The sequence below is a fragment of the Carlito syrichta genome, unplaced genomic scaffold (assembly GCF_000164805.1).
Source record: "Carlito syrichta isolate Samal-C Ts95f unplaced genomic scaffold, Tarsius_syrichta-2.0.1 Scaffold305701, whole genome shotgun sequence".
Lineage (NCBI taxonomy): Eukaryota > Metazoa > Chordata > Mammalia > Primates > Tarsiidae > Carlito > Carlito syrichta.
In genome coordinates, this window is record NW_007249797.1 from 90,556 (window position 1) to 116,110 (window position 25,555).

At 34.3% G+C, this 25,555-nt stretch overlaps 1 protein-coding gene across 1 annotated transcript in view; it reads right to left on the reverse strand.

Annotated features, from left to right (window-relative positions):
• Positions 1-25,555, reverse strand: part of PTPRC (protein tyrosine phosphatase, receptor type C) — a 117,347-nt gene that overhangs the window by 2,215 nt on the left and 89,577 nt on the right. The window contains exons 16-31 of the mRNA XM_008062424.2: positions 21,851-21,959; positions 21,151-21,185; positions 18,711-18,820; positions 17,502-17,592; positions 17,334-17,410; positions 15,371-15,407; positions 15,186-15,283; positions 14,366-14,491; positions 12,458-12,615; positions 12,117-12,252; positions 10,270-10,419; positions 5,909-5,999; positions 4,551-4,684; positions 3,503-3,637; positions 1,771-1,893; positions 1,373-1,551 (exon numbers count right to left, since the gene is read on the reverse strand). Coding sequence (XP_008060615.1) covers positions 1,373-1,551; positions 1,771-1,893; positions 3,503-3,637; positions 4,551-4,684; positions 5,909-5,999; positions 10,270-10,419; positions 12,117-12,252; positions 12,458-12,615; positions 14,366-14,491; positions 15,186-15,283; positions 15,371-15,407; positions 17,334-17,410; positions 17,502-17,592; positions 18,711-18,820; positions 21,151-21,185; positions 21,851-21,959 — 1,789 coding nt within the window. The remainder of the gene's footprint in view (positions 1-1,372; positions 1,552-1,770; positions 1,894-3,502; positions 3,638-4,550; positions 4,685-5,908; positions 6,000-10,269; positions 10,420-12,116; positions 12,253-12,457; positions 12,616-14,365; positions 14,492-15,185; positions 15,284-15,370; positions 15,408-17,333; positions 17,411-17,501; positions 17,593-18,710; positions 18,821-21,150; positions 21,186-21,850; positions 21,960-25,555) is intronic.

The following is a 25,555-nucleotide window of genomic DNA, read 5'->3' on the forward strand; positions in this document are numbered from 1 at the left end:
TTGAAAACAGAGGGAATATACTTGTTACTTCATGTTTATTGTAATTATTTTGTTCCAGTCTCTTAAGAGCCAAATTATTTCTGCTAAATGCATTTTTTGGCAAGGTTTTTCAATTTAGAACTATGATGATCCTGTAGTTTAAAAAAATATTTGTCTGAGGCTTTGAATATGCTATTTTCTATTTGTTTTTTATAGATTTTATTGCATTATCATTTACATCTATCGTTGTTGAAAATAATATCATAATGCTAGTTTGAAAGATGAGGAAAAAAATTAGGGGAAGATAAAGGCATAGTTAGAAACTGATGGAAACAGTTATATTAGAGCTTATATTTTGTAAATTACTAGACCACATGTTTTTCTCCTGATAAAATTATCAATTAAAAAAGGACAAGCAAATAATTTATCAAGCAATGAGAGGCATAAATCATTATAATAAAGATTCAATTTAAACAATTCAGCAGGACACTTTATCATACAAAACTATTCAACCATATTCTAAGAAATACATATCGTTTTAGGGCCTAACTTTCTTTTCTCAGCTTTCTTTCCATGAAAATTTCAGCTTTGAAAATTCAAATAAAGGCTGAAAAGTAGTATATGTCTGAGGGCTTGATTCTAGTATATGTAATTCCAATAAGAATGATGAAACTTTTTCAAAAATTCTAAAAGCATTTCACTAGATTTACATTTCTCATTTTACTTAATTGGTTTTCATTTCTCATTTACTTCAATATTATTTTTCATGAAAAGTTTTATTATACATCCTTCTTCAATATCACTTATTTAAGGTGAATATGTAGGCATATATCACAGATGAAATTTAAGATCTGTGCAAGAGAAACTTGTAAGTCAAGTAATACTATCTATATTATACAACGTTTGCCCTCTGAGTCGGTTTAGAAAATTAAATAATGGGTTTCAAATCAAAATTGTCAAGCTTTGAGATTTCACTTATTTAACTTAAGATATGCTTATTAAAGACAAAGCAGTCAGTCTTAGTTCTGTGATGCCTAGAAGAGTGGATCAGTGCATATAAGTGTGTATTTCATTTGATATCCATCTGTCTACATATCCTTGCATTCATTAATTTATTCAGGACAAATGACATTCCTGGGTCAAGGCTAGTACTGAAGAATCAAAAATGGCATGACACAGTCTAAAATAATTGCACTATAGTGGAATCATTTCTGTTTCCTTGCTATTATAGTTGTGCTGTGGGAACATAATTAAGAGAGTGACTGACTCCATAAGAGGTTTTAATTGTGGCTATGTATCTTGTACATGAGGATAACTAGAACTTAAGAGAAAATATGAGCCAAGAAGTCAAGCATTATGATTTTTAGAGTATATCTTATCAAAACCCACCCACCTGCAATGAATGAGGAGAGGGGCACTCTTGTGATACTTATTCCCTTCAGAGAAATTCTTCTTAGGAAGTTTTTGTTTCAGGGTCTGAATCATAGAGATTAATTCCTTAGGTTCTGCAGGAAGTTGTTCCACACTCCAGTTAGTATATTGGTACTGGTACACAGTTCGAGGGTCTTTCCTCTAAAATTAGAAGTGAAGGGAACATTAACGCTCGTGAAATTCAGTCTATTTTATAACTTGATAGTTGCATATTCTTCACAATTGCTTTCATTTAAATAATTCGCAAACTGTATTCTGAAACATTAAATAGATGGCTTTGCTTGTATGGAGTAATTTATGTTACTTTTGCTATGAGATCAATTACGTCAACAATGTAAACTCCTGAAATTGATTCCATACCTTGGAATGTCTCAGTTCAAAGATACGGAGGGTATAAACTGAAGATTTGTTTGTATCTTTCATGTCAACTTCTATATCTCCGTATGTTTGCTTTCCTTCTCCCCAGTACAGAGCACAGATTTCCTAGATAAATAAGGAGATGGTTCAACAACTTCTACACAAGTGTTCTTGCTATTTAAAGTATTTAGACTATCTCTCTCTCCCTCTCCCTCTCTTTCTCTGCTTTCTCCTCTTTTCTATTAAATAGAAATCGTTAATTGTCTTCTAATATTGAAACATGCTCATAAAAATTCAAAATCTACTTTAAGTGATGGAGACTCATTTAATAAATATGTGGTGCTTCCTTGGGCAAGAAAGAAGAACCTGGGCATAATAAAGGTGGATGGGACACCACCAGAACTACTGTCTTCCCTAGTATAGGTCTCTGAGAGTTGTTGGTCCCACCCATATCCTTATCACCACCTCTTCAAAATCTATAGCTGATAAGACCCTATGCTGCTCATGACCCCTGTACTGACTCAGATCTCCAATTCTTCCACTGGTCCTTGAGGAAGGAGAACTCATCTTTTGGAGTTTTCTCTATAATTTGTTGACCAACACAATGAGCAGCTCTATATATGTTGACTGAATATCAACTTAAAGGGCCAGGTTTAAGAGCAGGTGAATCACAAAAGCATTTCCTTTCTATGCAAACTGTACTCCACCAAGTACAACCCCACAATTTCTGACAATAAGCATTCCTGTCTGCACTTTCATTCTATTTGCTGGCTTCCACAGTTTACACGAAGAAAAAACTTGCTGAAATTTCACACCAGAAATCTGGACATATATTTCTTTAAAAACAAACAAAAAATTAAAAGGTGACTTTCTACATACAGGATAAGGGCACCAGATGAAAGAGAGATGAAAGAAAGAGAAAGGCATTATAAATCATAAATCTTATTGCATGCTTATAAGGTTATTCATTGGATAAGCCTTAATGTCAGATAATGTGGTAGGTGCTAAGTAAGATCTACCACCAGGGAAATTTCAATAATAACTCATGATATTAAGAAATGAATGAAATACTTGTCACAAGCATTAAGTAAAATATTAAATTATGTCTAAGGTTCACCTTCAACTATTGAATTTTATGGCAATAAACAGAACATGGGAGGAAAGAAGGAAGGATGTAGATGAAGTTTTCAGGAGTTTGGTCTTATTAAAAGAATAGGGTCAAAATGGGAAGAGAGGGAACATTCAAGTATATAGAATATCAATAAATTAAGACTCAGTGATGAAAATGCAGTTGGTGTGTTAAGACCCAGGCAGGAAACCTGGTTGTGTATACTGGAGAGTATGTAAACTATAAAATGAGACAAAGATGGAAAGATATGGGAAGGTTTGATTGTTGGGTATCTTAAATAGCACACAAGGTGTCTCATTTTTTATCTTGAGGAAAATGGAGTGAAACCGTAGCTGTTGTTTGTTGTGACATTGGCCTGATGCATCCTGAATAATTGGTAAGCAATGTGCCAGGCTGGAGAGGGAAGAAACAAGATATGGTCAGAATCCAGACACAGCTAAGGGAGACCAACACCAGAATGAATGGTGTGAGACTGAACAAATGGAGTTGTGTGATATGGGGGCCAAAAAGATGCAGGTATGACAACCAAGCAAGCACTACCTAAGTGTAGAATGATATTTTATCACAGGGAGACTTTAAAGAAAAAAGATCCTCAAAAGTTTATACCTGGTCTCCATGTTGTAGTTCTGTCAACATAACAATAACTTTGACTTTTCTTTGGAAGATCATCTGCCAAAAGTCACCAACAGTCTCTTTTAGTGGCCCCTGAGCAGCAATCATCACTTCAGGTTTCCAATAACTCTTAAAAAAAAGAAAAGATGAACTTTGTTATTACTGTTAACGGAAATGAGTCCAGTAGGTTCTTCAAATAACCATTTGGAAACTCAGTCACTTAATTCAGTGTCAATATTGTTACATAAAAATATTAAAATTTTTAGGTCCAAGAACAAACATAAATAGCTATATGAAAATATGTATTCAACTAATTAGCTAATAATATGAAATCAAGATTAGGACACACTATCTTGCAAAATAAACAAAATTTTCCTTCCCCCAAAATACCTTACTTTTCTCTATGAAAGTTATTGTGATTGTAAAAAGAAATAACATCAGCATCTCAAATTTTCTTTGTTATGTCTTTACTTGATGTCTATACATTTTTGTGATAGCTTGTAATTAAGCTAATATTATGTGAAAATGTGTTTAGAAAAACTTGCAAAAGAACTAACTCCAACTTAGTGGATATGCAATAATTATTCACTGAGTGACAAAACCTTTCCTTGTTTGAATTATTAGTTCATTTTTTTAAAAAAAGTATGTAACAGAGACTCATGTAATAAGTCAGTTAATTTGAATGAAAAGTTTCTAACTATAAAATATAGAAATTTGGATTTGACTACAATTTGGGCATTTGAGTAAGTATAAACATTTTCAAGAACTTGTATTTGCTCAAAATAATATTTAAAATTAATATAATTATAGCATATTTGTCATAAAATATAACCAATGGCATTGTCTTATTTTATATCAACTCATTAGGTTTTATTATTAAAAATCTTTCAATAAGTTAAAATATAGCATTAAACACTGAAACTTTCATGTCAATCAATATGTAACTACAACCAAGTTCCTCATTCTTTAGTAAATGGCCCTAATAACATAGATAAGTTCATAAAAGAGTTCAATTCTGGGTTTTGGAAATTTAAGAACCTACCATTATAAAAGATGCATTGATGTATTTGCTCGTTTCCTCTGAGTCACTGTCATCATCAGAGGACTCATCTGAGTCATGCTCACTCTCTTTGCTGGTTTCCAGCTCATGTTTAATTGGCACTCTGTTAAAATCATCTATGTAAGATAAATTAGTAGTAAGTCTTCCTTTAAAAAAATCAAATTTCTAGTTCATTGTCACGTGGAAATTTTAAAGTATTTTAAAAGGAACTAATGTAAATTGATTGATCTAAATGAAACAAGATCCTACTTAAAAGTTAGAACTCGCTAATTAACAAATTACAAAGAAAGTGTAATCAACAAATTACAAAAAAAGTCTAAGAAAAGTAAAGTCTCAAAAGGATTCAAAAATGGGACATAACTCTATATTAAACAAAAAATAGATATGACATTCCATATAATTATTTAATATTTGATACATACATGCGAGTTTTTTATGGAATATCATCATTGTACTTGATATAAGTTAAAAAATGCAAAACTTAGATTCTTGTCTCTTAATTATATACCACTAACATTACATTAACAATCTTAGTTAAATAATTAATTACTATTTAGTCCAAAAAATTATTTAGTCCATATTTTTTACTGTTTCTCAATTTCTTTAAAACTTGATAAAATGATGTGATTAATTACATCATCAATTCCATATTTTTACCGATATTCATAAGGACTTCAGAAATTAACCAGGTCAGCCATGCACTGATCTGATTTATTTGGTTGTCTAGTTTATTAGCTCAGGTTATATTTTATCCATGCTTATTTTAGTATATGCAGCTGAATTAAATTATAGTTGCATCAGGTGAGTTCATATCAATATACTTAATTAGTAGAATTCAAGTCTAAAAAACTGTATATTTAATCTGTTAAATATGATGATTTATAGTTTATAGAGTACTTTCCCTCTACTTTGAACCTCACGAATATAAGGAATAAAAAGGAAACATAAAGATAACAAGTCGATGTAATTTTTGCTATTTGGCAATTACCCTGGAGTAAATAACTGAAATCAACTAAAAAGAGAGATTTTGTAAAAGGCACTTGATTTTTTTTCTCAAGCTTCAGGGGCTTTCATCTTTCTGACAACCAATTTCCGAAATAATTGGTAGAAAGAAAATATTAAATATAGTCTATCTTCCAAAGTTACTTGTAACTATTTGGGGTTTAGAGTATTTGCCGTAACTAAAATTTCATCACCTAGTATCTTCTTACCCATTGTCAACCAAATGTTAAAAACTTGCTGCAAAATCAGTTGTATGTGTGTGTCTCACATTAAACAAATCTAAAAGACAGTTTTACTTTATTTGATTCAAAAAATAAAATAAAAAATAGACCACATACATGGAATAACATTAGAATTCCTGTTTTTATTTTTATTTTCGTCTTGATTTCCAATGTGTTGTGTCCTCCAGCTCCTATATGAAGGAAGTCTCTGAGGAAAAAAAATAGAATGAAAAACTTCTTTAAAATATATTTTATTGGCTTAATTTATTATTGAGCCCTAAGATACTCCTTCTTTAAAAAGCATTTTATTAATTTTTGTGAAATTTGCTTATACACTCTATCAATTATAATTTTGAAGTTTGTCTCCGAATTTTTTCTATGAATTTCTCAAGCATTTAGTACTTTTGACATAGTAAGTTTGAACTAAAAATATACAATGATATAACACAATATGCTTCTTCCGCAAGACCGGCCTGAAAGCAAAGTCATATAGTTATACTTATATACACTGAAAACATTACACTGATGTTGATCCATAATGTAAAAGCAATGGTAAATTATTTTAAATTATCGGAAATAAACCATGAAAATTATTTTAAATTATCAGAAATAAACCATGAAGAAACAGCACTCATAGAAGACTTGGCAACTGTTTAGAAAATTGATTCTTCATCTGTAGACACTTTGATTGCTTGTCCTCTCACAGTTGCTAATCAGTCAGAAAAGATCTATCATTTTTACAGGTGAAGCTCACAAATCCTTTCTCTCCTCCTACTTAGTCTGGTCAACCTTCATTCCTCATTTGGAAAACATCAACAGTTTTTTAACTGATATCTTTGTCTTCAATCTTGTTTGCTCTAATACTTCTAAAACAGAATATGTCCCTCCAAAGATCCTCCGCAACTTGCCATCGTCATTAGAAAGCAGCAAATCTCAATGCAGCATGAAAATTTTTTACTGATATGGCCCTGACTATCTCTTCAGTCTCATCTCTATAGGTCCCTACAAACGTCAGTCAAACCAACTATCTCAATTCTTGGAAGGACGAAAGAGTTCTTTAATTTTTGACAAACAGGTGGTGTTTCTTTTGCCTGAACTACTCTCTTCCCTTCCGGTTACTCTGATAATTTTTTCTTATCCTTTAGGTATCAATTTATAAGTTAATTTCTTCTGGAAGACCTCCCTGCCAGCTGTCTTCTCTTTCTACTAGTTATTAAATAAATGTTTATCAAGTGAATAATATTTAATAATAATGGCAATTGATATTCAATATTATGAATAGCCTAAACTGAGAAAGCTTCTCATGCACAATTCAGTAAGATTTTATACACACACATGCATGTATGTATGTGAATTTGTAAACATAAGTATTTTTTCAATGTGATGTCCTCTTTCAAACTAAATGTGGTAGACTGCTTCAAATTCCACTTATGGCTGTGTAATTGAATGAGATAAAAAATCATCACTGAATACCAGGTCACTTGAACTCCACTATGAGCAACATGAAAAGCCAATGCCTTGAAAAGCACCACAACAACTTGTGTTCTTTTGAGAGTGGTTACACAGTAGCTTGTACCCTGTAGCTTCTACCCAGGACTACAGGTGAAACTACTGGTTCAACTTCATGTAAGACACTAAGGATTTTTAATTCTTTGATCTCTGCTCATTTCAGTTGACACCACAAGTCTAAGCCTCTTAATACATCCACATTTCCCAGATTTTTATTTTTATTTTTTATTCTTTTAATTTTAATTTTAATTTTTGAGTTGGAGTCTCACTCTGTCGCCCAGACTGGAGTGCAGTGGCCGCTCCCGGCCACCTCAGCCTCGACCTGCTGGGCTCCGGCGATCCTTCCGCCTCAGCCTTCCAAGTAGCTGGAACTACATGTGCGCGCTACCACGCCCAGCTAATTTTTTTTTTATTTATTGTAGAGATGAGGTCTCACCAAGTTGCCCAGGCGGGTCTCGAATCAGCAGGCTCAGGCAATCCACTCACCTCAGCCTCCCAAGGCGCGGGATTACAGGCTGAGTCACCGATTTTTATTACTGATTACTTGCTTCTTCAAATATAACTTAGCCTCTTACATCTTACCAATATTGCCTTCCTCTCTGCTCTTCTGTGCTCTTGGTCTATCATCAGCAAACTCTTGTCCATCTGAATCATCCTCTCCCAATGGTTCTTTTACCTTTTGCTTTTTTTTTTTTTTTGTACCAAGTGGAACCAAGTGTCATTTGAGGATACCACCAAGAACACCATAGCCCTTAAAGAAAAAGTTGAATTCCCTCTTCACATTCCACCCCACAACTTTAACAATATATATGAGTTCATTTTGCCCTCTGCTTCTACTTGCAAAACATTTCCACTCATTTATCCTTCAAAAAACGCAATGACTTTGAGTTTTCTGCCATCATATTATACTACCTTCTATCCATTGCCTTTTACCTAGACCTCTCCACCTCGTTTAGTTTTAGACTTGGCTCATTGTGTGCCCTTCCCCTTGAGGTCTGTCATCATTCTTGGTTACTTCAACATTGACAAGAATGATGAATCCACACTACTACTCTCTACTGTCTTCATTTCTTAGCTTCTTCACCTCCCAAGACGTTCCACTCCTCAGACATCCACTTGCATTATTCTACTTTTGCAAACTTCATTCTAAACATGGTATCAATTCTACAATCATGATTTTCACCATCCTTGTTATAGAGAATTATTTCTATTCTTCCTAATCATTTGTTCTAGTATCTTCACTCTAGCAATCTGCAATTCTATCAAAATCTCCAGCATATTGTCCTTACTGCTTTCTCTCATATCCTTCATGTGGCCAATTCACTCTTTATTGACCATTGCCATAATCATTCATGTATAAATATCTTAGACTCTTTTCCTTCATAACTTTCAAATAGTCATTTTTCAAAATCTAGATAGGTGTAACCCAATTATGTGCATACACAGCCTTCATCCCTAGAGAACACAATGCTGCTATAGAAAATAATACAATCAACTGACTGATTCTTCTTTAAATTCATGACTATAAATTTTCATCGATCAAAAATAATTTCTGGCAGACTTATTACCTCTGCCTAGGAAGACTGCTTTCCTATTTTGAGGTAATTAGCTCAAAACCTTTCTCTTCCTCAACTCAAGCACTAAGCTTTTCTTTACCCTACTCATTCCTGTACACTTCAACTCTCAAATTTAGTTTGAGAAATGAAAGACAATCAGACAAGAATCTCCTCAACTTCCTATCACCAAATTTATCAACCAAACTGCATCTCTACCTTCATCTCCTGTCTGCTCAGATAAAATAATGTCACTGCTTCCATCAGGGTTAGCCATTATCTGTAATCTGAATCACACTCTCTTGTGCCGTTTCCTTCTGTCCACCTGCAAATTACTTTTACATTTGTGCCTAGAATTGTACTTGGCCCAGAGCAGAAACTCAATCATATTTGTTCAGTGAGAAAATACTCTCTTTCTTCTAGGAAATGAGCATTCATAAGGATGTTTAACTTAAATGTATAACTGTTTCCAAATAGCACGTGTGTATATGTAAATTAGTAGGTAAGTTAGTGTGTTGAATATGGTTAATTTTATCAGCTAAAAAAAAGCAACAAGACAACAATAACACACATCTCTGTTTAAGACAACCCTGTGCTGACTAACTCTCCACTATAAGTACAGATCTTGTGGGGATTGAGTCATTTGGTGTTTAGTGCATACTCTACCACCACCACCCCCCACCTTAGCCCTACTTAGCCCCACTTTGATCCTAAATGTTAAATGGTTCTGCATCTGATTAAAAGCACATTCTTGGTCTTGTTGTGACAGTCTCCAAATTTCCAATTGACTGGGTTTGGGACTTTACAGAAAGACTCAGTAAGCTGGAAATCATAGGTGGAACAGATAATTACAGAACATTTTTGTGACAACTGAGTCACCTGAGGATTCCTATGCCAACTCTCTGAAATCATAGTGAACTACATCCTAGGTTACCTGTCAGAATAATTACCTAATAAATAGGTTGGGACATATGTACTTATCCTCTACTGTCTGTCTACCAGCTCCAGCCAGTTCAACTTCCTAAGCAAGCATAAACTCCTCTAATTATTTCCTTTACAAACCAAAGTCAGATATGGCTTTTAATGGTTATATGCTACGCTGACTTTGGCCGACCAAATCTGTGGCTATATACTATTATTCTCACACTTTATTTTATTACCAGCTTAATGAGGAATGGTTATAAGTGTTAGCGGCTGAGTCAGATTTCTGGGTTTAAACAAATCTCCTACATAATAGTTATATGAATTCTGGCATTTCTCTCAACTCTTTGTGTCCCAGTTTCCTCATCTGTGCTCCATTACTTATGATGAGGGCCAAATGCAAGAACTATGTCAAGTACACAGCAAATCCTGAAAAACAGACAGCATTCAATAGAAGTTGCCTATAATTATCAATATTGTTATCACTGGTATTACCTGGAATTCAGCCTCCAGAGGAGATGGCTCACTAGGTGGATCTCTTTTCTTCATGTTTTGTAGATACGGATGTAATTCAGACAAGTTCACTTCTGTTTCACCAAACTGGTTGTATTCCACTAAAGCCTGGTGGATCAAGATGTACTGTGCCTACAATTTCAAAGAAAAATTCAGGCAATTAACTGTTCACTTAGACTCCTATAAGTCACATTTAAATAAAATATGTGCCCCATAATTTTGCTCATATTGGTACAATGTATGGGAAAGAAAAATGATATCTAAAATATTTAAATATTCTGAACGTTGATTCTCAGACTTTTCCAGAACATGAGCAAATTTCATTTTAGATTCTTTTTTTAATAAAAAATAGTTTGCAAGATTATCCATATACTCTGCATTACATAGCTTTTATCTTTTACTTTATTCCTAAAACTTAAGTAATATTGTCTATTACTTCCTTCAGTGATTACTACTGAGTTAGTAAGTCAAATTACTAATAAGTAAAACTATAATACATTTTACAATAAATCTGAGAAGAAAATCAAGTTGGTATTCCATAGAATACATTACTTTAAAGTTTACTAGAACGTTTTTAAATAGAAAAAAATTAAATCCAATAGTTAAACCAATTTAGATAATCCTAAATACTTACCATATTTGAATGCAATGTTTTCAAATAAATGGCACATTTCTGATAAGTCTCTTTAACTATAGCCTCTAGTTCCCTAAGTTTGGCTGTATCCTTCCAAAGAAAATTATTTCTTTTTTTCTGGTTAACAAATCTGTTGTTATACGTCTGCACTACTATCCATGTATCTATAAACATACAAACATTTTGTGTGTGTTTTAAAGAGTTCCATAAATTGTATTCTGTATGCTTCATTTGGCAACTTCATACACTCATTGTTTTCTGCTGAGTATCTATTCAAATAGATAGACATAAATAGACAGACATAGACCTATATTATTCCTTTCAAGTACAGAATAGCATTTATTGTATAAAGAGTACACACATCCACATTCTTTTTGCCCAGAACCCAATAGAGATTTACATTTGTTTGCTATTCTAACACTGCTGAATGCAGTGCACATTCTTGCACATGTTTCTAGTTGTGCATATTTGTAAGTGTTTCAGTTAGCTGTATGCATACATGTGATATTGCTGAGTCAAATACTGACATTTTCAATAATAATAATCCTTTACAATCACCTCACGCATGACGTGTGCTAGGGACTTAAGTGCTTTACTTGCATTGCTCTTTTTGTTATAAGTCTGTGAGGTAAGTATTATCATGAACTCCATTTTACAGATTATTTAACTGAGGCACAGAACAATTTAAACTATTAATAAATACCTAATATTATGCACTTGTGGGCAACTATTATGTGACTATGCAACCTGTGTTGCATACTATTAATTCAAATCAAGATTTGAAACTTGAAAGTCTAGTTGCAAAAACCAGGCTCTTGACCACTATACTATTTGGTCTCTTCAATTTTAATTTTATGAGATGATGTCAAGTTTATGAGATGGTGTAAAATCTGTTTTTAGTGTTTTTATTTTTTTCCCCCAATATAATATGTGTAAATGGTATTTCATTGTTTTTTAAAAATATATTTATGGTCACCCTTCTTCCACAGTACTTTTAGCCACTAATGCAAAATGCTTCTAACTATGCCTGGTGATCGCCACATGTTTTCATTTTCGGGAAATTAAAAGAAGACTATTTTCACCCACTGTTTGAAGTTGTGAAAAATTTGGATCTCTTTTAAGAGCATTACTGCCACCTTGAAAAGATTTAAGTCCAAAGAAAAAGCGAGAATCATCACTATGGATTAGGACGTACCTCCACTTGAACCATCAGGCACCTCTGTCGCCTTAGCTTGACGACATAACCATAAACATCCACTTTGTTCTCAGCTTCCAGGCCTTCCAGCATGGCATCAATTCCAATATACGTGCCAGTGCGCCCAACACCAGCACTGGCAAAGCAAAACAAAACAAAATGAAGGTATGATCATGGCAGAGAAAGGAATAGAAAAGCCGTCTAGTGTGAAGCAAAGATAAAAATAAAAGTTTCTCCTGTAGAGAAATAGCAATTGCCAAAGGTGAGGGTGTTCCTAACAGCCCAAGGCAGAGGGATTCCACTAGGCCCAGAGCAGGCTGCTAGGGTCCTTTAGTGTTTACCTGCAGTGCACCACAATGGGACCGCTGAAGAAGTTGCTGAAAGCGTTCACTCTCCTTCTCAGTTTGAGGAGCAGGTGGGGATCTTCAGGCACCCCGTGGTCTGGCCAGCTGGTAAACTGAATGTGAGTTACCTCTCTTCCAGTTGCTTTTTCTTTTTTCTAGTCAAGAAATAATATTTTCTTTGAAGTGATTTTTTTTAAAGTAAACTATACAACATAAGTAAGTGGAAGGACTAGCACAAAAAACTTCTCATGCAAGTGTTAACTGCTCTAAAGAGTACATAAATTTCTCAGGCAGCCTATCACTCTTCTCAGCCATGGTTGCATACTCCTTTTCAATTAATAATTAGTGATTAAGATATCATGCAGGACTTGCATGCACTACCCAGTAAGCAATAACTTACTCCCTCCCCTGACCCCAAAACACAACTCAGACTCCTAGAAACCTGCGTGCTGCCAAGACAAAAAAACAAAAACACACATACACCAAAAAAAGTGAGTAAGTGAGGGCTTGGGTGTGTGTATGAAAATATTATATAAAGTAAAGGTCTTTCTCACAGCTGTTTAGAGTACTTCTGCTTGGTAGATCAGCAAACATGACTATCTCTCATGTGAAGAAAGTCTGATTAATTATTTGGTTAACATGTATTCTTTAGGCTCTCACATAGTAGAGTCATAAAAGTCAGCCCCAGATTACAGCTCAGGTTTGTCCTAATTTAAAGAAGATGCATAAGTCATAATTCTGAACAGGTATGAAGTACCACCTACATTTATATAACAGAAGAAACAAACAAAAAACCTTTTAAAAAGAAGAAGAAAAATGTTGGTTATAATTTTCTGATAGGAAATAACTGAGTTGATTGAAAACAGTAACCCAAGACTCTTCAACGTAACCAGATAGGCATCAACCTCTAAATGTGCCCCCACATCCATGGATCATTTAACCAGAAACCATGGGTAAGATTGTTTCACAACCCTCCACAGGCACAGCAGTTCATAGTGTCATGGGAGCTAAGAAAGTCTTGGGAGAAATGTACAATAAATTGATTTTTTTCTTCTACAAAATATATCTAGACTATATAGAAATACAAATTAGATTACCAAAAGCACTTCCACAAATGGAATTCAGAGAAAATATCAACGCCTGTATAAAGGCCTGTATTTTTAAACAACTTTAACAAGATTTATTTTACAAACCATAAAGTTCACCTGTTTAAAATGTACAATTCCATGTTTTTATTATATTCACAGAGTGATACAACCATCACCACTATCTAATTGAGAACATTTTTGTCACCACAGAATGAAAGCCTGTACCCATTAGCAGCCACTTCTCTTTTCTGCTCAACCCCTTGAGCCCCAGGCAACCACGAATCTATGTTCTGTCTTTATAGGGCAGCCTATCATGGGCTTTTCATATAAATGGAATTATATAATGCATTTGATGACCTCTATTTTAACTATTATCTAAGGCCACTTTGACCTCTTTATTTTCTGAACTACATTCTATCTCTGCTACAGTTGAGAACTTTATACTTCCTACAGTGTTCTCTAGCTGTGCCATTTGTATATTCTTTTCATAAGGATAAGAACCCATTGAGAATAAGGGCAAATTGTTTATTCATTTAATAATCCAAAGATTTATTTAATATGCTTAATGGATCTTTTCTTTTTAAAAATATTTCGAAGATCATAACATACTAATTATTTTGATTTGACCTGGACAAACACTTCTTAACCAGTGTCTTAACTTTGACTCTGTTGGCTTGTGTCATTGTTCTAACCCAATTTTTCATGCTAAGGGTCATTAAAAATAGTTTTTTCCTGAATTCCTCACACTTAATACTCCATAATTATATTTTTATTAAAACAGTATCAAAACAAAAATTGTGTCAAAAAACAAACTCACATTTGTAATGCTGAATTTCTGAATGATGTAATCTGGACATCTTTTATGTTCGTTAATCTTTACAATAACATCTCCAAAAGCCCGAGTGCCCTCTTCCATTGATGGCCAATATTCTGCACACTTGTTCTATATTTTAAAAAATCATTAAATAGTTCAGTTTTTAATTTAAACAAAATATTATTAAACTTTTTAAAAAACCCCAAATTTATTCATCCTACATTCTCAAAATATTTGCATATTTTTTCTTTAAGCACATATACACCTTAAGTTGTGATGCTTAAAATATATCTAGTTCCCATTAATGAGTCCCGAAGAATTCCATTTACACTACTTAGAAGGATAACCTTCCCAGGCTTAGCTGCATGTCAAAAGAGGACACACTCAGTGGTCGACAAAAAAGGTTGTGATCTCTTATGGTTAATTTCAGCCTAGCTGACAGAGAGGCTTTTACTCCTTCTAAAGTCACATTGCATGACATACCACCTTGCTGCCTAAGATCAGTTTTGTTTCTAGTATTTACAAATAACTTGTGAAGTTAGCTCATCAAAATGTACTGAATTTATAATACTGCAAAGAAGCAAGAATTAAATAAAAGCCTAGCAATTAAGCAGAAGCATTTAAATTGTATGCATATGGATATATATTTACATATGGATACATTTTATTTCTACATGTATAAAAAATTTAAATCAAATGTTAACACATTAAAATAGAAAGCTTATCTGCTTTAGTCATCAAGCACATATATGTGGCCTTTCAAAATGCGATCTTACATTTTTCCTAACCCCAACCTCCCCATATGAATCCTCTGAGCTCTTACCCTGTTTCCTTCTTCACATCGAGTGACCATTACAATAACTGTGGCCTTTTGTTCCCAAATCATCCTCCAGAAATCATCAACAGTTTCATCCCTTGGACCTAGGATGTAAACAAGTACTAGCTGATAAGAAATATTTTTTCAAAAGTGTTATAAAATAATTTTTCTTTGGATTATCAAATAATTACCTTGTGCAGCAATATATTTCCTGGGTTCTTTGAAACCCTGTTCAAAACACACAAAAAGATATGTCTTTTACTGGACACTCAATTATTCATTAACAAGCAAAATTGTGATTTAGAGGAAGTTGCTTTTGTGAATTTCCCTGGGCGTTTTCAAATTATTAAGGGTGTCTAATCCAAGATCAGGCATTTAACTGTGCTAAACATGCTAGCTAGCATTTGCAAAGAATATTTATGACTTTTCTGTATCTTTGTTGTATATTCCAAACAACTTTAAAAACTCAATTTCTTCTTTATCTGGGATGGTGTAACAGTTTGCAAGAATAATCCAGACATCCCTACATTTTATATCTTGCCGACACTTAAAACATCATCTAACAGTTTTAAACCCTCCTGATCAGGCATGCAGTTACTTTCGAAGATTTTTTGTTCAATTTCTTTCAATAAGTCATTCTGGGTTTATATCTGCCCTTCTACTTCTTAACTATTGCTGGAATATACTGATTCTCTAGACTCTGTTTTTGTCTTTACAGATAAGAGATAGAATATCTTTCAGTTCATTATCTACAATGTCTGCTTTCACTGCTCCTGTTACTAAGACAAAAGAATACAGAGACAGATAAGATATTATACTAGTTTATTCTAGGCTTATTTCATCTTCCTTAAATTCACTTCAACAATGAAAAGAGCTCTTCAGAAAAGATTTAGTATATGGGCCACAATAATTTATGATTAACCTCAAGAATTTCTTGAAACTTCTATCTCATTATACAATGTTATTTATTATTGACATAACAAGTATTTATTGAACAGTGACAATATGTAAAGCACCTATCCGTAAACTGAAGACACATGCTTTCCAGGAGCCCCAAGCTATGCTGGAGAAACATAAGTATAACCTGAGACAATAATTGCCATATATACTTGAGTATAAAATATAGTTATTTCTTCTGGTAGGTGAAGACACTGAGAAAATGTCAGATCAGTGAGAAAAAGATTTTTTTCAGTCTGTCTATATTTTTATGTTGTTTATAATTATTTAACTTGTGTGATGCATTAATTAACATTTCTATAATAAATTAAATTTTAAAATATTTTGAATACATTAACCATGTGCAGACATTTACATTTTGGGATTAATCCAACAAACAGATGATCTGTGTCAATGAAGAGTGTCTGCTGAAATACGGTATTATGTCATCAAAGGACACCAATTTGGAGTACAGGAGACCTGGGTTGAATCTCAAATCAGATCTCTACCAGTTGGGTGAACAAGAACAAGGTAACTAATTAAACTCAGTCTCCCAGTCCTCACCTATACACTGAGCATACTGTACACAGCCAGGACAAATGTGAACTTAAGAGAAATACATGCATGAATCATTTAGTCTAATATCCAGCACATAATAGGCACCAGAGTATATTATATTAATCCTTAGTGTAATTTTGTTCACAGAGAAAAATCTATGCTATACTTCATACCAATAGGCACATGAATAACTAATTTTGTTTTGTTTTGTTTTTTATAACTGGGGTCTTACTCTGTCACCCAGGCTAGAGTGCAGCCTTAAATTCCTGGGCTCAGTAGATCCTGTTCTTGTCTCAGTCTCAAGAATAGTTAAGACTACAGGTGCGTGCCACCATGCCCAGCTATTTGTTTTTTATTTTTTCTAGAGACAGGGTCTTGCTTTGTTGCCCAGACTCATCTTGAACTCCTAGCCTCAAAAAAATCCTCCCACCTTAGCTTTCAAAAGTGCCAATATTGGGCATGAGCCACTAAACATGACAATAAATAGCTATTCTTGCAAATGTTACTGATTTTGTTGTTTATAACAATGACAAGCTAATTGCAAAATACTTTGAAAATTTTGCCAAGACAAACTGAACTGAATTGAATACAAAGACACAGGAAAAAGGACAAAATAATGATGGTATTATGCAGCTTGGCAGTTATGCTATTTTTACTCACATCAATATAGCTAGCATTTATGTAGTTTGACCCTGCATCTCCATTTATCTCAGAGAGTTCAACACGGTTATAATCATCTGTTTAAAGAAAAGAAAAAATGAACAAGTAAAATAATAAATCATCAAGTGGCCTAAATACATGGAAATTCAGTTCTCAATGAGTACTCACAAGGAAGGATGTCAACATAACGGTTTTTGTTCTGGTTAAAGGACCTTCTGGCATCCTTGATAGGAAACTTGCTGAACACTCGTGGAATGCTCTGAAAGACACAAGGATTCTTTGGGTCACAGCTGACTCAGGAAAAATAATTTCTTCCTTACCAATGATCATTTTGAGCCAATGAGATGTCTTGTAGAACACAAGGGGGGGGACCTCCAAATAGTCAGAGTTATCTGTTAGAGGGTGGGCTCCTTGAAGTTCATTGAGAATTTGTTCTTCCGGATCAAACAGTGAACCAGCGTTTTTACCTGGAACTTTTTAGAAGGTTGCATCAGATTTGCAGAAGGAATGTCCTGAGTTGTGGCAAAAAGGTGACTCGTTCTCCCACTGTAACAATGAACCTGCCCACAGTGTGCTGAGTGTTTTCCAGTTTTTGAACAAGAACTGCACGACCCTGTGCCCAACCTCCCTATTCACTTGGTCTCGCCCCAGTGACATTTTTGTTTCCCTGATGAAAAAAGTTCTCAGAGGGAAATGTTTTGTGGATATTGAATAGGTGAAACAGGAAAATGGTATCAAAATTGAAGTATTCAAAAACTGTTTGAGCAGTGGAAAAAATACCTCAATAGGTGTATTGCATCAAATGGACAGTACTTTGAAGATGACTGAAGTTTAAACATGTAAGAATAAATACACAATTTTTAATAAATTAATCCTGGGTTCTTCTGGGTCCCCCTTTGTATATTCTTCATACTGATAAACAAGTTGTTTGTGGCAATTAAAATTAACATTATTAGGAATCATGAAAAAAACACTTTTTTAAAAAAGAAGTTAATGATGGACTACTTCCAGAAAAATCTCATGAATGAGGGTAAATTTAGAATTAATTGTCCTGTCACTTTAAAATTTATTTAAAAACAGACACTTGGATGATAATCTAGGTGGAAGTGTAAAATCAGTCAAATATGTTTTGTGACACAGTCTCATAAAACAATAAAGCATTATGTTAAAATATGTGCTAGCTTTATGTTGTGATCTTGCCAACCTCTATAAGACTCTCTTCTGGTCTGTAAATTCCTGCAAATAACATCTGCTTTTATTATGTTGTGATGTTATGTGAAGTAAGTTATAAAGGCAAATGATTATATCAATACATTTAAAGTGAAATTATCTTGATATTTAAGCAGAACGTCTCATCACACAATAAGAGCAACGCACCTGAAATTCAGCCAGAAAAAGTCTTCCTTCGTCGGCAATTTTTCTCTTATAAGTTTCCAACAAAATATCTGCATGGATTGGCTCCACGTTCATCAGTTGCTTTTCATCATCTGTATACAAATGAAAGCTTCAGTACTAGTTACATGTCTAGCTTTCAGATGGGCACACAGATTTCATGAAAATGATGAAAATTCTGTCCCTTTGCTTCTTTCCTTTTCAAACACATTCCACCTAAGGAATCTCCCTCACACACAGACATTCACCTATAAACCAATGACTTCTCAATCTTCTACTTCAGCACTTTTCTGGGCTTTATATTGTTCCCTCTGCTAGAATGCCCTTCCCTATTTTCTATGCTTGGAGAAAAGATCCCAGACCAAATATCACTATTATAAGGACAACCACATTTGTTTGATTATATGCATTTAATTGTAATTGCCACACTTATTTATCTGTATTACAATTAGTTTTTTCATTTTAGCTTGTGAAATATAATAAACTTACAGATGAAATAAGAGAATATAATTAATACCTTTATACTCATAACTCAGCTTGATTTGATCATCTGTTTGTGCTAATGTAAAAAATTATTACTTTGTTACACCTCAAGAGTGTGAAACACATTACTATGTAAAATTACTTACTAGAGAGTAAGAATATATATGAACTATCAAAAGCTATAATTGCATGTGGAACTTGAGAAACAGTTTTAGAAGAATAAGAGAATTTAAGCTGTTACATATGTAAAAAGCATACTTTGCCTACTCTTCCTTGTACTGCTGGTAGTATTCTTTTTTTTTTTGAGTTGAAGTCTCACTCAGTCGCCCAGACTCCCGGCCACCGCAGCCTCACCTGCTGGGCTCCGGCGATCCTTCCGCCTCAGCCTTCCAAGTAGCTGGAACTACAGGCGTGCACTACCATGCCCGGCTAATTTTTTTTGATTTATTGTAGAAATGAGGTCTCGCCAAGTTGCCCAGGTGGGTCTCGAACCCGCAGGCTCAGGCAATTCACTCACTTCGGCCTCCCAAAGCATGGTATTACAGGCTGAACCACCGAGCCTGGCCTGCTGGTGGTATTCTTTCAGTGCTTGTTTCAATTTTACTCATTTATTAGAGGAAGATACCTTCTGGTATCCATAAAGGTGGCACATTTGCAATTGCTCAAGTTGTTGTGGATCACTGCTGTTCATTCAATCTGAACTGAGAGCCACCTTCAGAGTTTCATGGGGTTTGAGTGGGTAAGTTCTAGTGCATTCCAAGGTGTAATCAGTATCAAATTTGAGATAAAGTATTTCATTGACACTCTCCAAGTCTGCCTTGACTCCTTGAGATGGATCCTTCTTCTCTGCTGAGGTGCTTAATACTCTTGTGCTCCTCATTCTTCCCTCAGCCTATCAAAACTAATCCTCAGGACACTTAATCTTGTTAATGTATTTATTCATTGATGTTTATTAAATTTAATGCATTCACTTTGGTATTGGGGATAAAGCAGTGAATGAGAAAGCAAAACTTTTCTGCTCTCACAAAGCTTACTTTCTAGTTAGGGGAAGATAGTGAGAAAATGAACATATACTAGCAGGTTAGGTAATGATACATTCTGCAAAGAAAAATATAGTCTATTAAGGAGCCCCAAAAAACCTGTCCCAAAGTTTCTGCATAAAAACGTGGCACCTGCCATTACCAGAGGAAAGCCCTTCACATACAAGTTAACACTGACAGAGGAGTTCTACCAGTCCTCTTGTCTTGAGTGTGAGAATAAGAAATAGCTTCCCTTATAGTAAACAGTTTTAATTTATTTCTTTTAAAAATTTAACTGGTTCAAAAATCATATTTAAAAATATTAAAGAAAAAATGTATAAGTTGGGAAAAAAGGAGAGAAAAAATGAATTTTTTCCTCGCTTAAGTCAAACTGCTGCTCTTTGTCCTGTCCATGTGAAAGAAGTCACCATCTCATCCAGGCAGGGATGAGAGGATACTTTTTACCTCCCTTTTCTGGGACTTTCCATCTGCTCTTCCCTCCACCATTTTCTCATTCCTTGATTTAGTGTTTCCCCATAATCTTAGCAACCAGATTCCTGCCCTGCATGCAGTTTCTATCTTTTGTATTTCTGTAGAATCACACATCCAACTATTAGGGCATTGATCAAATTACTGTCATTTTTGTCACTGTATCCACCTTTCTCTAGTAAAGTCTAAAACCTAAAGGGCAGAGTCTGTGGTCCTTCACTGTAGTATTCAATGCCTGGCACAATATTTGGCATACACTGGGAACTTCAGAGATGCTTACTAATTGAGTAAATGAATTAATGAAATGTTTATCATGGTATTAACAGAAAAAGTCTGGGTTAAATTAAAATGTTCAGTCCTTATTTAAAATGGATTACCTTCAATATAGGAGAAGGAATATTCATCAGTGAAAAAATAAACATCTGCATACTTACCCCTTTCAACAAGTTCCTGTTGTTCATCTAAGTTGCTGTGAAAATAAACATAAATTTCTGAATTTTTTTAAAAATAGAGAATTCAGTTGGCATTCAATTTATATTCAACGAATGTGTTGAGGGAAGGAAGGCAGTCAGGGAGGATAAAAGAGGGGAAGAGAATAGGAGGAAGGCGGGGGAGAGCCTGGAGGGGAGGGAAGACTGAAGAAGAGAGGAGAGGAGAGGGGAGGAGGATCAAGAAAAAGTGAGGGAGGAAAAACCAGCCAAGGGTTTTCTGCTAAACTCAGACATGTGACCAAACGATTTTATTTTAAACCTTTGATTTTTAATAAAATGTGTCTGTTTGGGGACAAATACATAAAATCTCTCAGATATTTCCTTCCTTTCTTTTGCTTTGTTCATTCCTGGATCTCTCTGACCCGCTTTGTACAAAAATAATGCATAGACATTCTTTTCATGGCTCATTACTTAAACAAGTCTACAGCCTTATTAGTAAATGTAGAAAATATGGATATTTAATATAAATCCATAGAACCATATTAAAAGTCTTTAGCTAAAAGTTATGCCATGAACTGGACTTCATGCTGTCTCCTCTAGTTCACATATTTCAGTTAATCGGTTTCACCATGGCTTTAAGGATATGCGCTTATGTCATTATTACTATTATTATTATTTTTTAATTCATAAATTCAACTCTTACCAGGATCTTTTCTTATGCAGATCATAAATCTTATAGAGAACAACCAACAGGGCTATTGATGTCACAATAATCAGAAATGCAAGAAATGATATCAGTGCTTTAGAATTGTCTAGAAATGAAAAATAACACATTAAGAGAGATTATTATGTCAAATGTTTTGTTAGAGTCTTTGAATAGTCGCATTTAAAGTACTTATACTTTGCTATTCCTCATTTTTATGAGGTCTTCAAAAACTAAACATTTTAGAATAAGACTAAAAATATTACAACAAATTCTTGAATTTGTGATTTTTAGCTATATTATTCAAAACCAACAAAAACATTTTATCTTTAAAGAGAATAAGTAGAATAGAAGAACTACCTTTTCTCTCACTAAATAATGTCCTTTTATAAATACTAGTTTTAGATTTAATTCTCTTTCTGCTACTACATTTTGAAGAAATCAAGGAGATAATTTAATTATCAGAGAAAATAAAGTTTTAATGTATATGTATGAAGAAGTACATGTTTTAAAGGGATCAGAAAGGGTCCTGCTCCACAAAGATAAACACTTTTACCTGTTCATTGAGGTGTAAAATCAATTTACCAAGAGACAAAAATTATGTTATTCTACAGTTACAATAAGACTTACTCTGACTTATATTTTCACTAAGGCTTAATGTGAAATCATATTGTTTCCTAGGGAATGGTTGAGAAAAGAGAGTGTATTGGAAATATCCCTCACCTTGAATTAGTGTTTTTATCATTTTCTTATATAGTGGAAGCGCAGCAAAGTAATACAACAACTTAAGAACCTCAGCTCCAGAGTCAGACTATGTAAGTTTGAATCTTAACTCTACCACTTCTTCATTGGGAACGTGGCCAGTATCCTACTGATCTTTGTGGCTCTATTCCTAAGTCTTAAAATGAGATTTAGGTGAGTTGATTCACAGTGAACATGAGTAGTGTCTGGTACATAGTAAGTACTAATTATTCACTCTTAAAAAAATGTTTTTGAGTCTTGTTGTCTGTCAAACATTGACTCAATATTTAGGATAACTCAGAAAAGATAACAAAGATCCCTGTCCTTGTGGAACTTACTTTCTATTAAGGACAGGCAGATAATAAGAATAAGCATCTGAAATCAGCAAATGGCAAAGCAGGTTAAAAATCAGTAACGGCTTTGGAGATAAAAAGGAAGACAACCCTGGGGATACCATAGAGTCTAAGGCAGAAAATGTAGCAGTTCCAATAAATTTGCATTCTCTCTCAAAGAAACAGCCACTAAAAAAGGTAAGCAAACAAATGTAATAATTATTCATTTTATTTCCTCAAAAAAAAATTAAATAGGATTGTAAGAAATCAAAAAGAACCGCTTTTCTACATGGTGAGTGGAAGTCTTCTTAGCATGAGAGTTTTCTACAACCCAAAAGATTAAAATGACTCAATCGGATAAAAGACTACCAGAAACAGTTTGCCTCCTGCTCAAAATTTCTGTAATTGGACACTCATAAAAATGGGAATATAGAAAATAATTACAGATGAAAACTGTCAGATCTAAGTTTGAATTCTGATTCTGCCATTTATTTAATTCACAGGGCGAATTGATTACATTATTTAAACTTAAGTTTCCAAGGCTAAAAAATAATTTAGCTTCTTTAAAGGGATATATATATACATATACTTGTGTGTATATAAAGGTGGATGGATAAATAAATGTGAATACATAGGTGGATTGTAGTGAACACTTTTAGAGAAGAAGTTCTAATCGTAATAGGCTCCTAAAATGAGCCAAAGTGCTCCTTGTCCTATCTCTGTCTCAAACTCCTTTCACTGAAACGATCTAAACCAGTGATTAGTGCCACATAGATACTGATCAGCATATTTCTAGATTAAAAAACACATCCGAGAGGCAAAGACCTAATCTCTGGAATATCCTGAAGTGAGATTTTGCAAGAAGCGGCAAATTACTATAAATTAGCATTTCAATACAAAGTAACTAATTAGAGGTGGTTCTTAAAAATAGTAAGTAGCCCCAAATTTGCCTTTATAAACTTATTCAGGATAAATAGCAAGATCTTCAGATATAGTTGATAGTCTAAGAACATGCTCCTTCCCCCTTCCTTCCAGGAACATCACCAATATTAAATAACTGAAAATGACATAGATTTATAATGGCAGAGAAAATTAGAGAAGGAAAATTTGAAGCAGAGCAATTTCAACAAATTTTGGAGGGTGGGAGACATAGGAAAGGCAGCCACAATCTAAATAGCCTGCAGAAATAGACACATACTAGTTACTCAGTTGCCTTCACACCTGTTACTCAGTTATTAGTTACTCAGTTGCTAATTGCCTTCAAGTAGCAAGGCAACACATGTGGTGACAGTGAACCATAGGTCAGAAAATGGAAGTCAAACATCTATTTACAGGAAAAGGACCTACATCCCCTTGAAAGAAACACTCCTAGAGAGATGACAGAGAGATTACAGAAATTTTGAGCAGGAGATAAACTGTTCCTGGTAGTCTTTTATCCTATTGAGTCATTTTTATCTTTTGGGTTGTAGAAAAAGGTCTCATGCTAAGAAGACTTCCACTCACCATGTAGAGAAGAGGTTTTTCTTGATTCCTTACAATCCTATTTAATTTTTTTGAGAAAATAAAAAGAATAATTATTGCATTTGTTTGCAATTTAATTTTCCCAGAGAAAGCCTGTCATCTCAGAGTAAGAGACTCAGAGTAAAACCAGGCTCAGCATAGCGCAAGGATGAGGCCCAAGACTGAAATTAAGGAGGACAAAATTGTCTGCAAATGAAATGGTTGGATGCCTGCCCTCCCTGTCCTACCATGAGTAGAACCACTCCCTCACAGTTTACCTGACTACAAGGAGTAGCACAGTAAATTCATTTCTGGAGATAATGAAAGATACTGAAGAAAATAAATCAATAATATCCTAAGGAATCTCCTCATTCACCAAGATCTTCTAAGAACAATAGGACATCTAATCAACTTTTCCTATTGTCTCATTGTAACTATAATTAGACTACCCAAAAGAACTAAACTCATAAGGAAACTATCAACACCAAAGAACGATGTCAAAATAATAAATTAACTTATGAATTATGTGACTAATAAGCTCCATAAAAGACTACAGAAGGAAACCACAGCAAAAAAATTTTCTGAGGTATGTTTCTGGGTTACAAAGGTCAGTAATATCCAGGAAAATGAATGAAAAAAAAAATTCCTGTAAGATCAAGAGTAAAGATAAAAGCCTAATAATAGTTCTAGGAGAAAAAAATATGAGAACACATTCCCACCCCCTAAAAAAGAGAGAGAGAAAGAGAAGTGGGATGGCATTAGAAAGCAAAATTGGATACAGAAATAAACTTTTTAAACTTTAGAATTTCTAACTTAGAATTTTGTGCCCATTCAAAATATTGACCGAGTGCCAGAGTAGGATAAAGATATTTCCAAGCCTGGCTCCATGGCTCAGCCTGTAATCTCGCACCTTTGGGAGGCTGAGGTGAGTGAATTGCCTGAGCCCACGGGTTTGTGACCAGCCTGAACCCAGGGGTTCGAGACCCGCCTGGGCAACTTGGTGAGACCTCATCTCCATAGTAAATAAAAAATTAGCCGGGCGTGGTAGCGTGGGCCTGTAGTTCCAGCTACCCGGAAGGCTGAGGCGGAAGGATCGCCGGAGCCCAGCAGGTTGAGGCTGCAGTGACCGGGA